General features: G+C 37.8%; 1 protein-coding gene across 2 annotated transcripts; it reads right to left on the bottom strand.

Moving 5' to 3' along the window:
* Positions 1 to 1,647: 1,647 nt before the first annotated feature.
* On the bottom strand, positions 1,648 to 21,041 carry LOC121423877 (HMG box-containing protein 4-like). Of its 2 annotated transcripts, none has more exons than XM_041619394.1 (6): positions 20,881 to 21,041; positions 8,397 to 9,749; positions 7,596 to 7,683; positions 6,768 to 7,135; positions 6,042 to 6,164; positions 1,648 to 1,918 (listed from the first exon to the last, which is right to left on the bottom strand). In XM_041619394.1, the coding sequence occupies exons 2-6, from the start codon at positions 9,669 to 9,671 to the stop codon at positions 1,874 to 1,876; spliced, it is 1,899 nt and encodes a 632-aa protein (XP_041475328.1). In that variant the 5' UTR covers positions 9,672 to 9,749; positions 20,881 to 21,041; the 3' UTR covers positions 1,648 to 1,873. The 2 variants fall into 2 exon arrangements, with proteins under 2 accessions (XP_041475328.1, XP_041475329.1); XM_041619395.1 differs by having other exon boundaries at positions 20,915 to 21,041.
* Between the last annotated feature and the right edge of the window lie 913 nt (positions 21,042 to 21,954).

The raw sequence follows: 21,954 nt of genomic DNA, 5'->3' as shown, positions 1-21,954 counted from the left end.
CACAGAGAACACACACTCACGCAAATTCCAATGTTCCCCACACTGGGCCCCTGCCAGGTCGCACTCACCATATGGTAATCTCTTCAAATTACCCACGCCTGTTATTGTGAAAACATTATTCAGCCAATCAGAACTCTGTTACTCAGAAATTTCAGAAATCTCGTCTTGCATCTTGATGGAAAAAGCTGGCTGCTGACCCATCTACATGCCACATATCAAGAGTGACATTGTAAGAAAGTATAGAGTTTGAGCTTTCTGATGATATAAATAATGTTGGTGCCTAAAACACAAAATGTCGCACAATTTGCAAGTGAAAACAGAGGAAGAAAATTCTGTTTGATGCATCTTTTCAGGTAAAAACTTCACTTATTTATCAAAATATTTCATTCAAAAGAAATGAACAATATAAAAGAGTAGCATTTACTCTTGCCCACGGTACAAAAATAATCAATATTACTCAAGGAGAAAGTGGTTAAATTCTTTGAGAAAGAAAGTCTCACAATTCACGAGATACTTGTATTGCAGGGACATGAATTCAGCCACGAGAGGACTTGGATAAATCTTGCTCATTAACACAGGGGCTTGCCGACTGACTGATGTAGATTGACAAATAATCTCTTTTTTTATGGGGGGGAGGGTGGCAAATTCTTTAAGTGATTCAACTGAAAGTTCATAAATGCCATGTAAAAAAGAGATGTGTGGACAGAAATGGGGGGGGGCGAGGTGGAAGAGGTAATGGGGAAAGAGGGAGGAAGAAAAAGGCAAAGGGAAGAGGTAGGGAGAAATACGAGAAAGAGAGAACGAGAAAGAAGAGGAAAAGAGAGAGGGAGAGAGAAAGGGAGTGTGCCTTGCAAGCTACAGTGTAATGGTAAATCACCACTGATTTTGTCCATAAATTCCCTGGTGATCCACTGGCAAATTCTTTCACCCTTGAGGGAGACTAATTTCTTCAACATTTACACCTGCGTTTCCATCCGCTTGCGTCAAAGCTATCACCAGGGGCCCGTCAGACAAAAAGTTGCAATTGATCCAATCAAAAACATCTATGGACGGCCAGCAAATTCAAGAGTTGCGGTTGATCCAATCCAAAACAACTATGGACGGCCAGTAACGTCAACATCTATAATGCATGTTTGTTCAAAATATTTTCTATGTGTTTCTCTTTGTTTACGAAGGACATTGTGCAAATTTCCAGTAGAAAAAAAATTATGACACTAATGGCTTTCCATAGAGTTACGATTGATTGGATCAATCTTAAGTCTTTGTAAGATGGGACCCAGGGCCCTGTTGTACAAAGAGTTGCGATTGATCCGATCAATCATAACTCTATGGAAATACATCAGTGTCTTAATTTTTTCTACGAAAAATTTCCTTTTTATGCAAAGAAAGGTACAGTAAATTTTCAAGAAAACGATGAATGCATGAATATACATCACAGCTAGAACATATTTTGAACAAACATGCATAATAGATGTTGACGTTGCTGGCCGTCCATAGTTGCGACTGATCACATCAATCGTAACTCTTTGTACAACAGGGCCCAGGTGTCCCTGGGTACATTTGCTAATTACTCACAAGCATTAGAAGGGCATGGAAGATAAAGACATGGGGAAGAAGGAGGCTGGAGTCTATGGACTTACAAAAAGTAATGTAGGGAGAGTGATGTAGCATATATGTTTTCAGTCCTTTCCTTGGATGAAGACCTTCACACATTGACAAAATTATCGCGAGAATGGGATATCAGACTTGGAATACACGACGAGCAGAAAATTAGGATTGATGTTCATCACCATGGAAACTGAAGCGGAGGTTGCAGCTCCAGAATATGATACCTTCTGGTGATCCAATGTACAGATGGCATTAGTGGGTGTAATCACAGTCCCGGCATGATGTATGCTATGTTCTCCAGTACACCAGACTGGAAGGGAAGGAGAGATGCATAAAAATTCACTTTACATAATATTCATCTTGCAACAGATGTACGTGTACACTTAAAGGTAAATGCTAGTTTTGGTAACGATATCAAAATGAGTTCGTACAGAATCCAATGAAATAACCACCAAAGTGTCTGTATACATAAAACGCATGTGCCAAAGGATTCTGGAAGAAATTGTGTAATTTCTTAGAAATCAGCAAATAAGCATAGGATTCGGGTAGAGCTTCGGGCCCGACGCTCTAAGCAATAATTATACATTGTCCCACGTGCGCTTATCTGTGTTGGGGATCTTCGGTGTGAACATTTTTCAGCGTAGATTTCAAGATTTCACAAAGTTCAGTTAATGTAACTGTACCAGATCTAGATCCTCAATGATATACTGACAATTAAGCCTTGTTTTACAGACTTTCTCATGAAATCAGTGTTTACTGCAACTACTGGAATTTCTCTTTAAAACAGTTATGCTCAAAAGTTAGTGAATCCCACCAGAAAATGAACACGTTTTAACTAGTGTTTCAGTTCTGCCATGATTCAGATATTCAACTGTGAAGTCAGGGGTTAAAATACATGTATTACAATCAGTAAAGTATATTTCTCTAGGCTGGTCTAATATTTATTGTAGTGCTTTTGATCAGTGCTTTTTGACTTTTATCACCTTTTATTTAGAATTTTCATAACATAAATTAGAACAACGAACTGATCATCTCGAAATAGCCTATATTAATGTAAATGTAAGAGGAGATAAAATATGGTAAAATGAAACATGTTCAAAGGAGATAAAATAGGCAAAATAAAGGAAAAAGGTGAATGGAATGAGCTGAAACGCTAGGGTGGAAGACGAATTGAATGTAATTCTATTTCACATAAACCGAATAAACCATGAAGTCAAGGACCCATACATGTTCCACAAGTCCGCTAGTATTCTTGAATGATGCAATGGTCATAACTTACAAGATGAAGCACAGAGTCGCCAATGTGCATATAATTCTGCAAGTTTTATATCACTGAGATATGATCATTACAGTCAGAACAGTCAAGAGAATCGCTTTCACCTTTTCCTGCACTTTCTGTATTTCTATGTTAAGATAGTATCTATACACAACAAAAAAAGTAAGTCCCCCCTAAACAAACATCAATAATTTCCGAACCAATGCGAGTTTTTGATATATTTTTACATGAGCGTGTAGGTAATTTTATAAGCTACCCTCTGAGTAAATGCTGTGGATGTATCTTACGTCGTGCTTCAGTGAGCACCGTCAGAAGGCAAAAATGCCACTTTTCAAAAGTCACAAGCAAAATATCACGACTTTGATTCCATTTTATGGGAACTAATTCTACATTCTCATCATGAAAAATAGTCAGAAGGCATGAAAAATAGTCAGAAGGCTTGTAAAAGGTACTTTCTAAAAGACGATATAACCTTTTTAGCTAAATTTCACGGTTGAATAAACTCAAGTCCAAATTTGCTATAATTGGATTTTTACACATTTCTTTCAATAAAAAATGCTAGAATATGATGACAGTTATTTTGGGGAAGACTATCTCCAACAATATTCACCGTTTCACGGTTCAATGAACATTTATTGGAAACAAAAAATGCGATTTTCAAATATCGTAGGCAAGTATTGCTTCATTTTTCTCACTGAAAATGATCTTTTCTCAACTTTTTCGTTATGTTCATGACCAATTAACATGCTTCAATGATTCAAAGGTGTCAAATTAAACATTTACGCTTGAATGAACATGTGGAATGTGATTAGCTCTTTTTTACGTTATTGGAAAAAATGCAATTTGTAACTATGGATATCTGTCAAACAACTCCTCGCACAGTTCATTTGATTTGATTTTTATGAAAATCCCGATGTTTAATGCATCAGTGAGCACACAATATTCGAAAATTATGCAAATGAGAAGAAAGTTCAAGGCCTTGGCCCCACTCTGTACCGTATCGAATGGTTATTTTGGTGTGCGCACCTTTTGGATAGTGTTACTCTGAAGCCATGTGCGAAGTTTCATGAAATAACTGTTAGCAGAAGTAACAAAAACCGTCCATGAAACAAACCCTCATTTCATATTTGCTAAAATTTTGACTTCCTCTCTCATAGACTTGTGTACATTATGGGTGCATATGTTTCAGCATACGTAACCCCTTATTCAATATGGTGGAACTTTTTTTCAAGGCTGTCTTTAGCAATGTCGTTTGGCAGTAATGTTCATCAACCTATGGGCAGAATTCTGTGCAAAAATGAAATCGATTTGTTTATTTATGGATGAGTGAGCACGCAACAAAGTGGGAAAATTTGTATTTTCAATGTCACAGACTCATTTTAAAGGATAATAAAGTGAATATTGGGGGCAAATTTGGTTTCAAATGTGTCTTTAATTGCTGTTATTTTTATCATCCATCATTTCTTTCACCAAACACTTTCCGAACTTTAGCCATTTCATGGTTGAGCGAGCACATTCGAAAATTTAGGAATAAATACTCATTATACTGCATAAATGTATTCTTTTCCTAACAATTTCTCAGGATCAGTTGAATGTATGGACAGATCAGTGGTAAATCCATAATTTTAAATGGGGGAGGGGCCTATAATCGGGGGAGTCATCGACATTTTTAAATTTTAACATGATCTAACAAGTTGTAGAAGATACTAACCAAAAAACCCTATGATGACACGTCACAATACAGGGGCCGCAGAGCAGCTTTCAAAGTGGGGGGCAGGGGGGGGGGGGGTTGGGGCTGACCATGCCAAAAATCACAATCGTATAACTTTTTTTACTTGCTTAAGGAAAAAAGTGGGGGCTGAAGCCCCCCAGCCCCCCGCTTCCGCGGCCCCTGCAATACATCGTGCTCACTCAACCATGAACATACGATATCAAAATTTGGTCTGAAATGGTTAATGATGGATAGTAAAACAGCATAACACCATAAAATTCACCTAAAAATAATTTTTGCCAAACTTTGTATTTGCACAATCTAAAAAACGACTCTTGTGACTTTCAAAAATGGTCATTTTTAATTCAATCTTTAATTACTCATGCATGACTCAACCGATCAATCTCATTTTTCCCCAGAGGTTGCCTAATGAGTGTATAAATCTACCCATGAAATATCATATCTCAAAATAATTTGGTTCAAAAGTTATAGCAATTTGATTTAGGGGGGACTTACTTTTTTTGTTGTGTATAGTATCTAATTGCATGCTGCAAGTGTACTGGTCAAAAATTTCAACATTGTATTCACATCTGCAGTCATTGGGAGATCGTATGGCGGAGGGGGGGGGTCCTCCCAGCCCCCCCCCTTGAGATTTCGGCCGTCGATCGTGCAATTGAGCCCCAAAAAAATAGTCTGGGACATAATCTACACAATTCCTTTGAATTAACTTCATGGAAATTGCTAATTATGCAAATTCATGCGTAATTAGTATGAAAAATCATACTCCTTAAATAGAGCTCCAAATGGGCTAATTTTTGGTGTAGAACTCTGTGTTCTTAGCAAAAGTACATGAAAAAAAATTGCGATATCAGATCAATTTCTTATGTATTTCTGCTTTTTTCAGCTTTTGTTTTTCACCGTTTTTTCAATGAACTTTGTCGGGGACTCTTCAAAAAATATTAAGCAAATTGTTGAGGGGACCCCCCCCCCCCCGTACTCTAGACTGAAATTAATTATATCTAAATAAATAAATTCATTGAGGATAATGCTGAAAATTTCTACAAAATCTGATCACACATTAATGAAGTTATTGAGTTTTTAATTTTAGCAATATATTGTGAAAACAACACATGCAAATATGTTAATCACCATGAATATTCTTAAAGTGGGATGATGTCACATCCCCACTTTCCTTTTTCTTCTGTCATTATATGAAATCACAATTATTATCTGATCAATTAAATTAGTTGTCAATTCAATAATTTTAGCTCTTGGAGGATAAAATTTGAATAAAACATAATTTAATGTAATAAACTAAAAATAGAAAAAAATGTGATATGACATCATCAGATTACTCATTCAATATTCATGTCTTTCACTGGTCCGTTTGCTTTCACTCATTGCATTGCACAGTCACCGACATGTTTTTATTAATCATTCACTCACCTTGGTTTTCTTATTGATGGCATTCAGCTCTGGTACCTGTTCAGTAAGACACATTAGAGGGCCTAATGCACACAACATGGAGTCGAGCAAGACGGACACACTGCCGTGAACCTCAATATCATCCTGTATGAAAATTCAAATGCATTTTTTAAACACAATAAATGGAGAGTGAGGCATCTAAAATGGTGACTTCTCCGGGCTTTATTTCATTTCATGTTTGCAAAAGGGTTTTATGTTAGGTTCAAGGTACATGTAGGGTATTGTATTAAATCTGGGGTTGAAGTTAGTCATTTGATTAGTGTGTGGAATTCATAGTAGAGCAATTGTAGCCAGAGCAAATGTAATGGAACCTGTAAGCTACTTGGCTGACAAAAACCTGTCTCAAATGCCAATATTCTCAAGTGCAGTTTACCTATCACTGTGGTGTATTTCTGTGCAAAATTTAGTAGAATGCCAAAAAATGTTTGTTATATTGAGTTTCATATCTTTACTATGCTCTTTCCTCATGTTTAAATGTTTATCCTGTTATTATTGCCAGATACTTTAGGATTTGAATGTTGAATGTCACATGAGCTGATAAGCTGATCTTGTAATGTTAGAGAATTGTGTCACATTTGGATATCCATAATGGAACTTTATTCAGACCAGAGTTAATTCAGAATAAGAATGACCCCAGCTAACCTTCATTGTGTCAGGATAGAGGATAAATGAGCTACATGTACTCACCCTGTGAACCTGCAGCTTGCCTCCTACATCACTCAGTGACTGACCCAGCAGCCTCAAGTGTGCTGCGCAGTCAATGGGACTCCACTTGGGTGGGGTAATCCTCACCGGAGTGTTGGCCTTCTTCTTAGACACCATCTTCTTCTTCTTCGCACTGGCAACCTTCTTCATCTTGGCCTTGGACTTGTCCGGTGTTTTGAGGCGGAAGGGCGGAGCATCCTGATGTGTCGTCGTCCCGCCCTTGCCCTTGGCGAGCCGCTTCACTGGGACCTTTGTGTTAACGGTGATCTCTCTCTTCCGCCAAACTTTCTTTTCCTCTTCGTCCAGCGTTTGCCAGAGAGCCCCCATGCGACGGCTAATAGTGGAAAAATCTACATTGCATACACGCATAGAAAATGAAAACAAAATACATGTACTACCGGTACTTGAAATTTATTTAAAAGTTTCAATTTTGCTTATTGGCCATTTTTATGCCACAAAATTTAGTGAGATTATCACATTCCTAATACTGATACTAAAATTACTTCTCCTAAAAAACCTGTAATAGCCCCCCCAAAAAAAAAAAATAAATAGAAAAATAAGTACGATGCAGGTTTGAAATGGAGCAATTTATTGGCCTTTCCTATTAAATCATGCTATGAACTATGAAATAAAATGTTAACTCTCGACCAAGTGCAGTAATGTATGCAATAAATGATTTGGTCGGTCTAACCATTTAGTTTTATACCTTGATCAGATGGAGGAAAAAAAAGGGAGGGGGAAAGAATACTTCATTCACTACTGAAATCCTGTTAGCACATTTTTTTTTGGTACAAAAAAATGTGTTCTCACCGAGTCCGGGGTTCTGTGAAACAAATGTTGATCTGTAGCTTCTGCACCATAACATGTATCCAGATAGTTTGGTTCTCCGCATAACATACTGTAAAATGAATAAAAGGATGTGTCACGCATCTGAATTACATGTTCTTCTGCAATAATGACTTCCCACACCAGGGACGCCCCTTAGACAAGACAAAAGTCTGAAATTCGTCTAGAATAACATTAGCCTACAAAAAATAGTTTCTAGGGCTGAAAATATATTGAAGAAGACTAAAATCAGACTTTAGCCTGAAAGTGCCATCCTTCCCAAAAGTCATTCAAAACAAATAATTGTAATATTACCCTCAAAGCACAAAAAAAACAAATCTTAAATCTTTATGTACACAAATGCTGTCCCCATGAGGATGTTGTCGTCATGCTTAGATATAATTGTGCTAACAATAATGATGCCCAGAAATATCATACAAAACCTGAAGAATGTTTTTTAGCATTCACAAAGTTAACCACTTTTGATTTGATAACCTTAAAAGGAGCTCCATGTAATTCCTAAGAAGATGTTGAAGTACAGCGCATCCTGATAAATTAAAAGAGCGATCTACATGTACACCTTCAGAAAAATTACTTAAATCAAGACACATCAAAGGAAATCTTTGTATAATCGGGCAGATGTAACAATAGTGATACAAAAGAAAATTCTTTTAAGGCTATTAACTTTTTTCTCTTATATTTTTACCTCCATATTCTGAGGAAATAAAATTTCTTCTATAAAAGGTAAGTTTTTATGGTTAGAAGGACCACATTATTCTGAGTTACCTTCACGTTTCCATGTTCATCCCTCTCAAAAAGATTTGGTTTCTTCTTCTTTTTCTTCTTCTCCTTGAGCAGTTTCTTCTTCTTCTTTTTCTTCTTGATCCAACCTCCATCCTCTAGCTCCTTATCCTCATCAGGAGCCGTCATATAACTTGGATAGATTGTCTCCATATCAGAACCAAACGCTGTAAGCTGGGAGATGAGGTCTTCGGCGCGGGACGACTGGATCTCACCCTCGTTCCTATAATCTTTCTTGGACTTGGATTTGATGCTTGAAGAGTAGCTCTCTGCAGCCTGCTTCTCCAAGCTGTAATCTGGCACCGGCATTTGAGGCATCATCATCCTGTCCATCTCCTTGGACTTTGTCTTCTTGATGCTGCTATCGTATTCATCCTCAAGATCATACGTGCCTCCCAAGCTGTCTTCATCCTGGACTGACCTTGAGAAACTATCATCGCCTTCATCATCAGAGGAACCCCTGACATTCAGGAACCGATTACGATCTCCTTTGAACTTGAACATCTTCTTCTTCTTCTTGTCCTTTTCCTTTTTCTTCTTCTTGGGAAGTGAATCCCTCGACACGTCCGAAGCTTGTGGACTTGGAACAGGTTGTTCCTCTAATGTCTGCAGCTTTGCTTTCAGCTTTTTAGACTTTGCCGAGACTGGAGGGGTATCACTGTAGCCACTATCAGATTCTACTTTGATGGATTTAATTTTGGAACGTTCTGCGCTCTTTGGAACCTTTGTAAAAGGTGGCATCATAGGTTCTTCTTTAACTTTGGACTTGTCAACCTCCTTCTTTTTCTTTTTACTTGACTTTGTGTCTTCTACAGTCTGTTTTGCAGTTGGCTTTCGTTTCTTGCCAGGTGTTATCATATCTTGGTGAGTCACTGTTTCGCCATCAAGCGTAAGCACCTGATCCTCAAAAAACAACTTTGCTTTGATCTGCTTGTCCTTTTTCTTCCCCTTGGCAGTCCCTTTCGTAGAGAGTCTCTCATCTGTTGTATCGCTCCTTGGTGATGCGTCAACTTTTGTCCTCTTGGGTGATAAAATAAACTTCATCTTTAGTCCTCCGTCTTCGCCCCAATCTCCGGTCGGTGACACGCTTGTGGTTGGCATCTGTGAGACATCTTGTTTGCGCTTCTTTGCAGATTTCTTTCCGCTGGAGGACTTTTCTGGAGGAATTTGTGGCATAGGCTTAATCTTCAACTTTTGGATAGGAGGAGGACCTGGTTCAGGGGATATTGACCTCTTCCGTTTCTTACTCTTGCTGGCCATGTTCCTGGTGCCAAGAGAACAGTCAGACTTGTCAGAAAAGAGGCACCTTCTTCCAAACTTCTTATATCCTGTCCACGTCTGAAACGAAATACAGAAAATGCAGAAAATTAAAAAAATAGTCCAGGGACACAGGAATTTCATTAAACCATGCATGAATTTAAAAACCCCTTAAATAAATGGAGCAATTGTGATACACTGTTCTCCCTCTGAGCCAAATTTTTCTGATATGCTGACCTGATAAAGGGACATTTGCTGTAGGAATTCATGACGGAGATCTCTGTCATAAAAAATATGAGTTGTTTATCTCTCTTTTTACTTTTCATTTTCAATTTTCTTTAGACCCTACATTCTATCCCTTCCTTCGCTTCTTTTCCTGCTTCTTTTTCTCATTTTCCTCCTAAAACGGCCCAGTATTTCTTTTATGTAGCTGCTGCCAGCAACAGGCCCGGATCCAGGGGGGGGGGGATACAGCCCTTCCATACAATTTCCACCCCAAAGTGAAAGAAAAAAAAACCAAATATATCCTCATTTAAGAGGACTGCATTTCATAACTAAAAAAAGTTGAATTTGATCTTGATTTGAATCATCGAACCCAGGGAGCTCCGCCCCAGGGCCTATGGAAATCCATCTTTTTTTTGGTCAGTCTCTTATGCATGTATGCGAAGAGTGTCAAGACTCCATGATGATGACTTTGTCTTGTCTTTCAGTTAATGCCCACAATCATTATATTGATTATCATGGCATATGAACGTCAAGATTGACTTGACCTGAATTTTACCGGGACCGGCAGGTGCAATACACCGGGTGAACACCCTATACTCTTTGTCGAATAGTGTATTGGTAATAACGTGCATAGGTTATGACTCTCCTATACACATTTGCGTCCTTTCCGATGGACGGACTGTTTTCCAACTGCATTCACACCTGCATTGATACAGTGGTGAGGCACGATAACACACAACGCTGTCGCATTAGATTTTTTTGTTAGACTCGTTTCGGCATGAGCGGGACTCGAACTAGCCTGGAGGCGTCTGGGAGTGAAAGTCATATACTGTACATATGGTCACTCCCCACTGGCGCCTGGGAGCCCTACATATATTCCCCCACGTACGGGTACAAAACCAGAAACTTTCGCCCCCGAGAATTCTACTTTCCCTCTAAAAGATCTAGCCCTAAAACATGTACATGTGGTCCAACTTCATTTCCAAAATTTCTGCGATATTGATTTCATTTTTTAAGAATTCATTAAAAAAAAACGAGAGATTTGTTATGAAAAGATGGGAAGAGCTTACGGCCGTGTTTACGTCGTCATCTTGATTTCTTCATTTTTCGCTTGGCGACAGCATGCAAATCGCGGATTTTGCGTTGTACCTCCCCTAATGGCGGCGACACGCTAGCGAGCCATCTGTGTACGAGGAGAAATTTAAAAAAAAAACAAATATTTAAAAACTCCTTGAAACAGACGGCTGCCAGCTGTCTAGTAGTAAGTGTGTCCTAACATCTTTGTAGATCTGCAAATGATGACATTTTCTTTGGCTAACCCAATCCCCTCCATTGACCCGTACCTGGAAACAATCCGGAACAACAAAATGTCAATAAATCTAACTTTAGTATTTTCTGAATTCTGTCAATCGCTCTATCTACTCTAACCCAGGGAACTACGCGGGAACCCAGGACCTTACGTGTAATTTGGCATACTCACCCGACAAGCGTGAAGTATGGTCAAAATAATTCTCTGAATAAATAGTTAAAACAGAAATCAAGCACTTACCACGATTATATGGATGAAGGTCTAACGAGTGGCAGTTTCCTGACATCTGCAGTAGAGGCGCTGGTACAAAAATTGGGATTGTCCCAGAAAACAAGGATATCCTCATAAACCAAGACAAATCATGTCTTGATAAATTGAGACTGTCCTTGTTTATGGGGACATTTTTTTTTCACTTCCCCCTACGGGACAAAGACAGCAATTACGGAAATTGAGAGTGCTAAAAATAGATTCAGTGACCTCAATTCCCCCCAGTTCACCGTCTATTTTTCATGACTTACCGTCTTCCAATAATCTTGTTATGAAACCCGATATGTTTACATTGACTCACCCATGGTTTCAAATCATCTCGTGTGTGAAGGATTCATATGCACCTGGTACACGCGAATCTTTCACACCTTTTTAGCTCAAATAACTATGACTTTACATCATAGCTACGGATTCTAATTGTGCTATGACACTTACCAAACCATATGGATCGTTTGTTGACTTCTCTTTGCTGTTTTTTCAATAAAATACAAGCATTTTTTCGTGATCTTCACGTAGATGCCTCTGGATCAGCGTGGATATCAATTTTTGCCTAAAGAGGGCGAGCGATATTATTCACAATTGTAGGCACTTAAGAACCAAGTTTGAAAGGATACTCGTAAAATTATGTCACTCTCGCCGATGAATATTCATTAGATCGTGGTCGTGCGTGTTCAATACACAGAGTGCATGCATGCAGAGAGTTTGTATTGAACACGCACGACCACGATCTAATGAATATTCATCGCGAGAGTGACGTAATTTTACGAGTGTCCTTTCAAGCTTGGTTCTTAAGTGCCTACCGTTTGTTTACGGTATACCGTACCTTTGTTTACGGTTTTGCAAGCTAGCTGCTTTCTAGGCGATCAGCATTATTTTCTTGCTCGTTCAATCCACTTTCATCATCATCTTGTCAAACAGTCAGTCGGCAAGCCCTGAAAAAGTAGCTTCTTTTATCCAAGTGATATTCATGACTATAGGGTTTTTGCATAGTTAATGAGCTTGGTGCGAACCAAAACACCTCTTTTTATTCTGCCATTGCTGCTCTAAATATTAACCAAATTTCATGTTTTTGGTATCTTTGTAAAGAAGAAGAATCATTCTTTCAGGTGATGAGTTTGGAATTTTTAAAAAATGTTGTAATATAGGGAAAACTTTTGATATAAAACATGAAACAAAATGATTTTTTTCATGCAAAAAATGTTGTTGTTTTCACACTTGATTTCTGTTTGAGTACAAATGATTTTTAGATCATAATAAAGCTGAAGATCTACGCTTTAATATGATATAATTTGTATAAGAAGATGTATCTTAGATGGGTCAGCAGCCAGCTTTTCATAGACCAAGTACATTTAGCAGCTCAAAAACAAGGATACTGCACTCTGATTGGTCACAGAGACCACACACCCAGGCAAATTCCAATATTCCCCACACTGGGCCTCTGCAAGGTCACACTCACCATGTGGTAATCTCTTCAAATAACCCGCGCCTGTTGTTGTGAAAACATTATTCAGCCAATCAGAACTCTGGATTTTATGTTACTCAGAAATTTTAGAAATCTCGTCTTGCATCTTGATGGAAAAAGCTGGCTGCTGACCCATCTAAAAGATGCCACATATCAAGAGTGACATTGTAAGAAAGTATAGAGTTTGAGCTTTCTGATGATATAAATAATGTTGGTACCTAAAACACAAAATGTTGCACAATTTGCAAGTGAAAACAGAGGAAGAAATTTCTGTTTGATGCATCTTTTCTTGTAAAAAAATCACTTATTTATCAAAATATTTTATTCAAAAGAAATATGTAAGAGTAACATTTACTCTTCCCAATGGTACAAAAATAATCAATTTTACCCCAGGAGAAAGTGGTTGAATTATTTGAGAAAGAAAGTCTCACAATTCACGAGATTTTGCAGGGACATGAATTCAGCCACGAGAGGACTTGGATAAATCTGGCCCATTTGCTCATTAACACAGGGGCTTGCCGACTGACTGCAAAAGATGGCGTACTTTACCAATAAGTACCGTAAGGGCACTAGTATTCAACCCGTTTGGAGAGTTTCCTCAAATATATAGAAACATAGAATTTACCTGAATTTCATACCCGTCTTATTTCTAAGAGCAAATGCTGGTTATTCTTTTTTTTTTTTTCTTCAACCAGTCGACTGTGTGCGCGGGCGATCAAATTATACGGCGACGGTTTTTTGCACTAGTATTCAACTTGTCTGCACTAGTATTCAACCTAGCGATGAAAGATGGTCCTGTCTCTCAATCTGCCCTTGTCCCATCCGACTATGGACTAGACCATTTGAGATGAGACCAAACAGGGAATTAATCAAAGCCAGAGACTTACATAGATCTAGATCTAAACCCTTTTGAGATTTGCTGTCTATCCTCACTAGGTTGAATACTAGTGCAATTCAGTGCAAAAGGCCATCGGCGCATAATTCGACAGCTTGATAAAGAAAATACCGACAACAGATTACCCTGGAAATAACAAAGGTATGAAATTAAGATAGTTTCCATATTTCTAAATATTTTTGGAAATATGTCAAAATCTTTGAATTATGCCGGGTTGAATACTAGTGCCCTTACGGTATATACATGTACACGAGATGCAACCTGTTGATTTTTGGTACAATTACCTATCATGCGCTGACGACTTGAATCGAGAATGTTCGATAGGAAAACTGCTTTTCGATTGTTGTTTGCGTACTTTCCACAGCAGTATCAAGGATAACTAGGCATTGTGGCGTGCGCCTGTAATCCAAGCTGTGGGGAAGTTACAAATTGATGCAGAGGTTCGAGCCCTGGTCACGTCTTTCGGATGGTGACGTTAAAGGTCGGTCCCAGACGTAAATAATCATATCTGATTGATACACGTCTGACAAAACTCAAATACACACACACACTAAGGACAGATTGAACGGTTGACATTTGGAGGTAAGCGATAAAAACAGTTTTATAAATAATTCCTTTTAGAATGAAGTTAAAATATGAATGTTCAATTGCAAGAGTCATAGTGGAGAAATATTGAAAGGACTTTGGCGTGTTTCATTCCCTCACATTCGTGTGATGAATGAAAACGTCAAAGTCCACTATGAAATCACATGCGTTGTGCGAGGTTAGTATTACTAACCTCGCATGTTGCGTGAGTGACATTGACTAGCACACTTGATTGGTGTCGGCACTTGACAGGTGAATGAACTTTCCTAGATTTCTTGTGAGACAGTCCCTGTAAACTGGGACGATCCCAATTTTCTGACCAGCGCCTCTACCACAAACTGGAACCTCAAAAAAACCGAAAAGTTCTCTCCTTCTACCCCCGTCTCGATCGGCCATTTTTGTTATGAATCGTATCAAAATGGCCGATCGAGACTGGGGTAGGAGAGAAATTTTCGTTTTTTTTGAGGTTCCAGTTTGTGCCCAGAATCAGATGTCAGGAAACTGCCACTCGTTAGACCTTCATCCATATATCGTGGTAAGTGCTTGATTTCTGTTTTAACTATTTATTCAGAGAATTATTTTGACCATACTTCACGCTTGCCAGGTGAGTATGCCTTTACACGTAAGGTCCTGGGCTACCGCCCGCGTAGCGGGCGGGAGTTTACTGTATCCTACCGGGTTATATCTACTCTAGACCAAAAGCTTCGGTCTCTGTTTTGTTGGTTGTTCAGCTGAACTCCGTTGGCTTCACTCACCAAATACAGAGACCGAAGTTCTAGCGCGATCTGTACAGGGGACTCAATGGCCATATGTTTATGTACTTAAGATCGGATAAAAGGGGGAAGTGAATTTGCGTGACAGCCGAGGTAAGTCACTGTTTTTGTTCCTTTTAACTTGATTTTTCTCCGTTTTTTGGCAATTAATGCCAAGAGGGAATATAAATTTGCATTTTGGTCGCGTTAATTTTCAAAATTTTTATTCAATTTCAAAAAAGACAAAAATTGAAGAGCCCCGACGGGGGGATTTTGCATTGCAAGTCCCCTAATGGTGGGTGCACGATAGCGAGCCGTCTGTGTACGAGGAGAATATAAAAAACAAAAATGTTAAAAAACTCCTCGAAACCACTCCTAGTACCAATGAGGTCCAAACATTACATGTATGGACCTCATAGGCGACATCAGTGCTAAAATTGGGTTAGAGATTTATGTGGATCTAAATTTATTGTAATTTCAACAAAAGTACTAGCTAAATTTGAGGCTTTTGTTGAAATTTTGCTTTAATGATACATTAATGCTTCAATAAGTAACAAAAAATTGAAAGAAATGAAGGGGAACTTACATTTTGACGACTTTTTCCTGATTTTCTTGGCAGTTGTCCTTCACTTCTGACTCTCGATCGGACCTGATATGCAGATCACGTATACGCGTTCTCGTCAGGTGATCGGTCGGTTATTCTTTTCGCCAGATGTTGATAATTATATATTTCATAACGCAGCGTTCATCGCAAATTTAGCTGAAAGAGATTGAAGTTGAACAGCGCAAGCTTTAATTTATTCAGAAATAACGTTTGATTGCACAAGTTTCGCCTCGGACATTTAGGATCATTTGGTCCCATATTGGCGTAACTACGGGGGGGGGGGTGTCCCTACCACCGTCCACACCGGGCGTCCACAAGCCAGCAATTATCTTTTTTCTCTTTTTTGAACCAAAATGCTTCCCCCAGAAAAAAAGAACCAGGGTTAAAGAGAAAGACAATTATGATAGAGGAACACAAAATACTTTATTTTTTCAGCTTTTAATGCATCGACTTATAATCAAATATTAAATGGGGCTTAGAACATTTTTTTAAAAAGTCAATTAATAAAAATATTCCGCTCTTCGGGATTTGAGCTTTCATGAAATATCCGATCTTTTTCATGATTACCGAAAATACTTCAAATGTCAAAAAAAAATTATCGGTGTAGTAGCTGATACCTTGCGCCCGCCTTAATTATTTTAATGTTGAGATACTTTGCTTTAATTTAATGAATTCCTAAAAGCATTAATTCTCAGATCATTTGTCGCAATCGAATGATTCGATTGGTAAGCTAGTTGTATAATTATTATGATTCATGAATTGTTTAAAATGTGTCTCTCTATCAGTTTTGAATATTTAAAAAAATGTCAGCTCGTGCTTTTTGCTCGCAATATTTTGATTAGTAAGAAATTCTTGTGTATGCGAGTTTGATACATAAATAACTAGAGAGAGAGGGGGGGGGTGTCCCTCAGCTACTTGTCCTTGCTTATTCCAATTTTTTTTATTATGCTCGTGTTGTGAGTATTTCAAAGTCTTTTCTTTTTCTCACCCTTTTTATTGTCTCGGAGCTTCCCTCTATTTCTTTGCTACGATGTATAGCCCATCTTACTTGTTTCATTTTTTTATGTTCTCATTTCATTGAAAACATAATTATTAAACTGACGTAGAAGACTTTACAACAAAATTTTGATATTGTTTTTTCTTGTTTGTTTGGCTTTCTTTTTTCTTCTCCTCAGTCCTTTTTCTAATTAGTTTCCCTTTCCTTATTTTATATTATTTCATTTCATGAGGCATCCGCCAACTTATATACAACAACAAACGTTAGAGGCGGATATCCAGTAAGGGGGCGTGGTGGTGTGCCCTCTAAAAAGAGGAAAATAGGAAGGAAAAAAAGCAGGATTTATCTTGGTGAAGATGATAGTGGTGGTGATGGTGGCGGTGATGATGATGATGATGATGATAATAATGATGGTGGTAGTGGTGATAAAGATGAGAATGAAGTTGGTGACGATGATATGATGATGATGTAATTTTGTCTTTAAAAAAAATAATAGTGCAAAGGCGAAATCATTTAAAGTTTATTATGAAAATAGCAGAAAAAAATAATTTGAAAAATTGTACGTATGCGTATGGAAAATCTATCCCCCACCAAAAAAGAAAAAAAGTGAGATTTTGTTTTGTTATTTGTGACGGCGTAGGCCTATGCGAACAGCTGTGTGATATAATTATGGTAAAAAAAAGTAAATGAAATGCCAAGAAATACATGATAATGACTTTTATTGTACATTCAGTATATCAGTAGATAAATTCATACTCGTTCCAAAAAAAGAAGAAAGTGGGTATATTATGGACCATTAAAAATGGGCAGTTGCTCTATATATTATATTACATAGAATATATAGAGCAACTGCTCGTGTGTAGCGGTAAGTTATTCACCTGATCTACATAATTCATGCGGCGCACGGCGCGTGCGCAATGTTTAATAATTATTGTTGTGAATACAATGAATGTCATCAAAAACATAATAACACAGATCAAATAGTGCCAGCTCGACGCGCAAAATGAGAAAAAAATATATATTTTCTGCCCTGATAATTTGATAACCCTAACCTAACCCAATTTCTAAGTATTTTTATCATAAACAGGATAACTATATACAATGATTGAAATTAACTTTATATTCTTTTGCGAACAAAATGAATATGAAAGACAGCTTTTTGATAAAGAACACAGTTTTAGAGCGTTAGAGCGCGATTTATACCTACAACCGCTAACATAGGCGGATCCAGGGGGGCCGAGGGGCCCGGGCCCCCCTATTGGCGGAGCAAAAAAAGAAAAAAAAAGAAAGGAAAAAAGAAAAGGAAGGGAAAAGAGAGGAAAAAAGAAGAAAGGCAAACATAAGAGGAGGAACATGATTAAATGAAATAACATTAGGGGAAGACTCTGAAAATAATTTTTTTTTAAATCTATTTGTTAGGATAAAAAATTTTCGCTCGCGCTTCGCGCCTTATTGTCTTTTAGGGTATTTGCATATCTTGCTCAATATGGAGCTTGAAAAATCAAACTTTGAAGTCATTATACAAAACATATTTCAGCTGGGAAATTGAACTTTCATTATTTTGTTTCATTTACAAATTGATTTTTAAAAAGTGCTCTGTAAAAATGTCTGTGATATCATCTGAACATTATCATTTTCTGCTTGCGCTGCGCGCTCGCAAAATTTGAATTTTCAGGTACGTATTATTTTCCTGTATTCCATAAAGTTCTCAAAAAGTTCCCTATTCAGGTCAGATTGTTAAAACGTATCAGCTAGCGCCGCACGCTATAGCATTTGGATTAGTCGGTTATGTATATCCCAATATTAATTCTAAATCAAACTAATTTGATGACAGTTTATCAAAAACTTCGACTCGCGATTTCTGCTCGCATTGATAGATATATAATGCCTCTTATGCATAATTACAAAGTGCTTTAAATGTCCAGTTTTCAGGCCATAAAATTAACACATTTCGCGCTCCCATGCGAGAGAAATAGGAAGATGGTCATCAATTTCATATGATGACATAATGCCCTCACAGCATGTTCCGGTCCTATGTACAAATTTAAAGTAATAAAAATAAAATACATCAGCTCTTTTTTAACTGTGATCCATCACAATTCACAATTTTCCCACAAAGTGTTTGCATTACAGAGCTTAAATTCACCCTTTGTTATATCATATATTTTTAGCTCGCGCTTTGCGCTCTCTTTATTGATTTTCATGATAAGAAAGTTACTTAGAATACCCAAATTCTAGGTCGAAATCTAAAACACACGTTAATTCAGATACGCAGATTGTTCTCTATTTAAATCATTATCCAGTTTCAGATCACAATATCAAAAAGTGTCTGCTCGCGGATAAATAACTTATCCTTTTCATGATAAAACATGAATAGTGCGTCCAGAATCTTTCCCCATAATTTTGTTTACCCATCACATTTCTCCTATTTTCTCCTCCCTTTTATTTTCCATTAATTTTTCTTTCGTTCACTTTTTTTCTGTCCTCTTTTCCCATAATTTATTTTACCCATCACATTTCTCCCTATTTACTCTTCCCTTTTATTTTCCATTAATTTTTCTTTCGTTCACTTTTTTTCTGTCGCCTTTCCCCTTCTAAGTTCTATTTTTTTTTCTCGTCTCACCGCTTTTCCTCATCCCCAGCCCTCGATCGACGCCCGTGCAGATTCGCAAACAATATCAAGAGTATATGTCTACTTGCAAGGGCGGAAATCTCTCCCCAAAGGTAGGGGGACCAGGGGCTGGAAAATTTGACAAGCAAAAAACAAACAAAAAAAGAAGGTTTATCACCCTCTAAAGAAGGTCATCTTGACCAAAAGAAATTTGACAAGCAAACAAGCAAAAAAAAGGGGGCATGCCAAAAGTAAGATCGTCTCTTCCAAAATACATTTCGAATTTGAACGACATGACCAAAAATAGTAGGGGGACATTTCATAATGTGCCCCCTACTATTTTGGGTGAGGGGACATGTCCCCCGGCCCTGGGGTTTGCGCCCATGTGGGTGGGGGTGTTGCGCCTCCCTATCGGGATCATATCACAGCGAGTATACACTCTTCCATATTGGAAGAGTGTTTACTCGCTGAGATTTCGATCTCACACATAATTTTATAAAAAAAAATAGAACAGCTACGCCTTGAACACAGGCCAAAATGCCTAACGATTTCTCCGCGGCATTAACAACTCTCGTAAAGGGCGCTCCATTTATAAATAACGTTGCATGAACAGCTCTCTATGGCGACGAAATTTACCGCGGAATTGCAGCCAGCAGCGTGGAAAATTGGCAGAAAATTCAAGACAGTAGAGGCGCACGGCCAATATTGGAGACTGTCTCCAATGTGGGAGATTATCTCCAATATCAGAGACTTTTATAAAGAATTTGGGTATCCAATTTCAGAGACAGTTTCCAGTTTTGGAGACTAATTTCCTTTGTTTACATTTGCGGCAAAAGGATTACCTTGGCGGCAAATAAAAATGTGATAAGCAGATTCCTCATGAAAATTTACACCTTTTCACCGTCTACTTTAAAAATTCACCGTCTACTTTTGTTTTGATAAGGATTTTTGTTGTCATCCACACACAAAACAAATGGGCTTCTGACCTCAGTGAGACAAACTTTTGGGTGGAAAAAATTGTGCTTTTGTTGGTGTTGTTTCTTTTGTCCTTTTGCAAAGCAAGTCTCCAATGTGGGAGATTGTCTCCCCTATTGGAAAGAGTCTCCCATATTGGCCGTGCGCCTCTACTGCAAGAAGAGAACCGGTGAGTACCGATTTAACAGTATTCATGTATTAATTAATATTTATTTAATCATAAGAATAATTTTTTTTTACGGAAAGAAAGCTTAGTTCTAAGCTAGGGCGGCCCAAATGCGCGTGAGTGGAGTCCCAGTTTCTTAACACGGGTAAGTATTGCGGTGTCGCCTAGAGTGCTCGAAACAGACGGCTGCCAGCTGTCTATATCTACTCTAGCGGGGAACCACTCTAGCTCTTCACAACAAACACAAAGTCTCGCATATGGGACCAAGCAAACGCAAAGACACAAGACATCCACTCACGCAATACAGCTCATTTTAACACCCTTGTAACTCATCTCGAACAGCGCACTCAGCTTTTTTTCTTACCTACACCTGTGATATCTGCATGTGGAACTCTTACCGATCTAAATATCGCTGATGCAGGGAATTGACGAGGTCATTATACCTGTAAAATGTTTTTGAGTTTCCAAATACCTTTCACACAGAGTTCTTTTCGCAATTTTGCGAATAACGAAGACGCGAAAATCGGCGCGTCGAATTATGAGACGCCCTCTGTCGAGCATGCCGGACAGGCAGCTGCTGCAGTGGGGAAAAATCCACGGCAAACTGTCAGATCCCACCCTCCCCCCCCAAAAAAAAAAAATAATAAAATAAAATAGATGAATAAAAAGGCATAGTAGAACAAATGAATAACGAAATAAACAAAATCGGACACTTTATGAAAGTGTCAATAATCTTAATTTTATCCTAACCATCACAAACATGACAAAGATTATATCTTTGGTTTCAAGTAAGAGATAATTTTCTGTTTCTCCTTTCATTTCTTGCAAACTGAAAGGTCAAGTGCATCCCAGAAAAATGATGGTTTGAATTGAAACAAAAAAAAGTATAATTCAGAAAATTCGATCAAAATCGGATGTAAAATAAGAAAGTTACTAAATTTTTAAGGTTTCGCTTATTTTTCAAAAAACGGGTATTATAATTATGCCCACTATACTCGTTGACATGCAAAATTAATGAAATAGTTGATGATGTCTATATCACTCACTAATTATTATTTTTTCTATTGGATTAATTATGTAATTTTCCATTTTTTACCGGTTTGGCATTAAGGACCAACTTAACTGAACCATAAAATGTTTAACAAAGGTAATGCCGCATGTTCAGGGATTAATAACACTTTGTTTCACTGGACAATGAGGAGAAAATTTGAACATTTAATATTTCATATAATGAAATAAAAAAGAAATAGTGAGTGATGCCATCAGCCCCCCCCCCCATTTGCATACTGACCAGGATGTGCATATTATAACTTTTTTTTAATTAAGCCAAACTTAAAATATCATGAGTTTCTTATTTTACATCCGATTTTAAAGAAATTTTCGCAGTCACGGTTATGCTTGTTAGATCTTTCTCTTTTTGTTCAAATCAGGTTTTCGT

Source organism: Lytechinus variegatus, chromosome 11 (assembly GCF_018143015.1).
Source record: "Lytechinus variegatus isolate NC3 chromosome 11, Lvar_3.0, whole genome shotgun sequence".
Taxonomy (NCBI): domain Eukaryota; kingdom Metazoa; phylum Echinodermata; class Echinoidea; order Temnopleuroida; family Toxopneustidae; genus Lytechinus; species Lytechinus variegatus.
This window is presented reverse-complemented; position numbering and strand designations above follow the sequence as displayed.

Excerpts from the sequence above, each read along its gene's own strand:
- LOC121423877 (XM_041619394.1), bottom strand. The coding sequence starts at position 9,671 with ATGGCCAGCAAGAGTAAGAAACGGAAGAGGTCAATATCCCCTGAACCA. Across the intron at positions 7,136-7,595 it reads TTCACAGAACCCCGGACTCG|ATTTTTCCACTATTAGCCGT; the intron begins GTGAGAACACAT and ends TATGCAATGTAG. Across the intron at positions 1,919-6,041 it reads CCATCAATAAGAAAACCAAG|TCTGGTGTACTGGAGAACAT; the intron begins GTGAGTGAATGA and ends CTTCCCTTCCAG.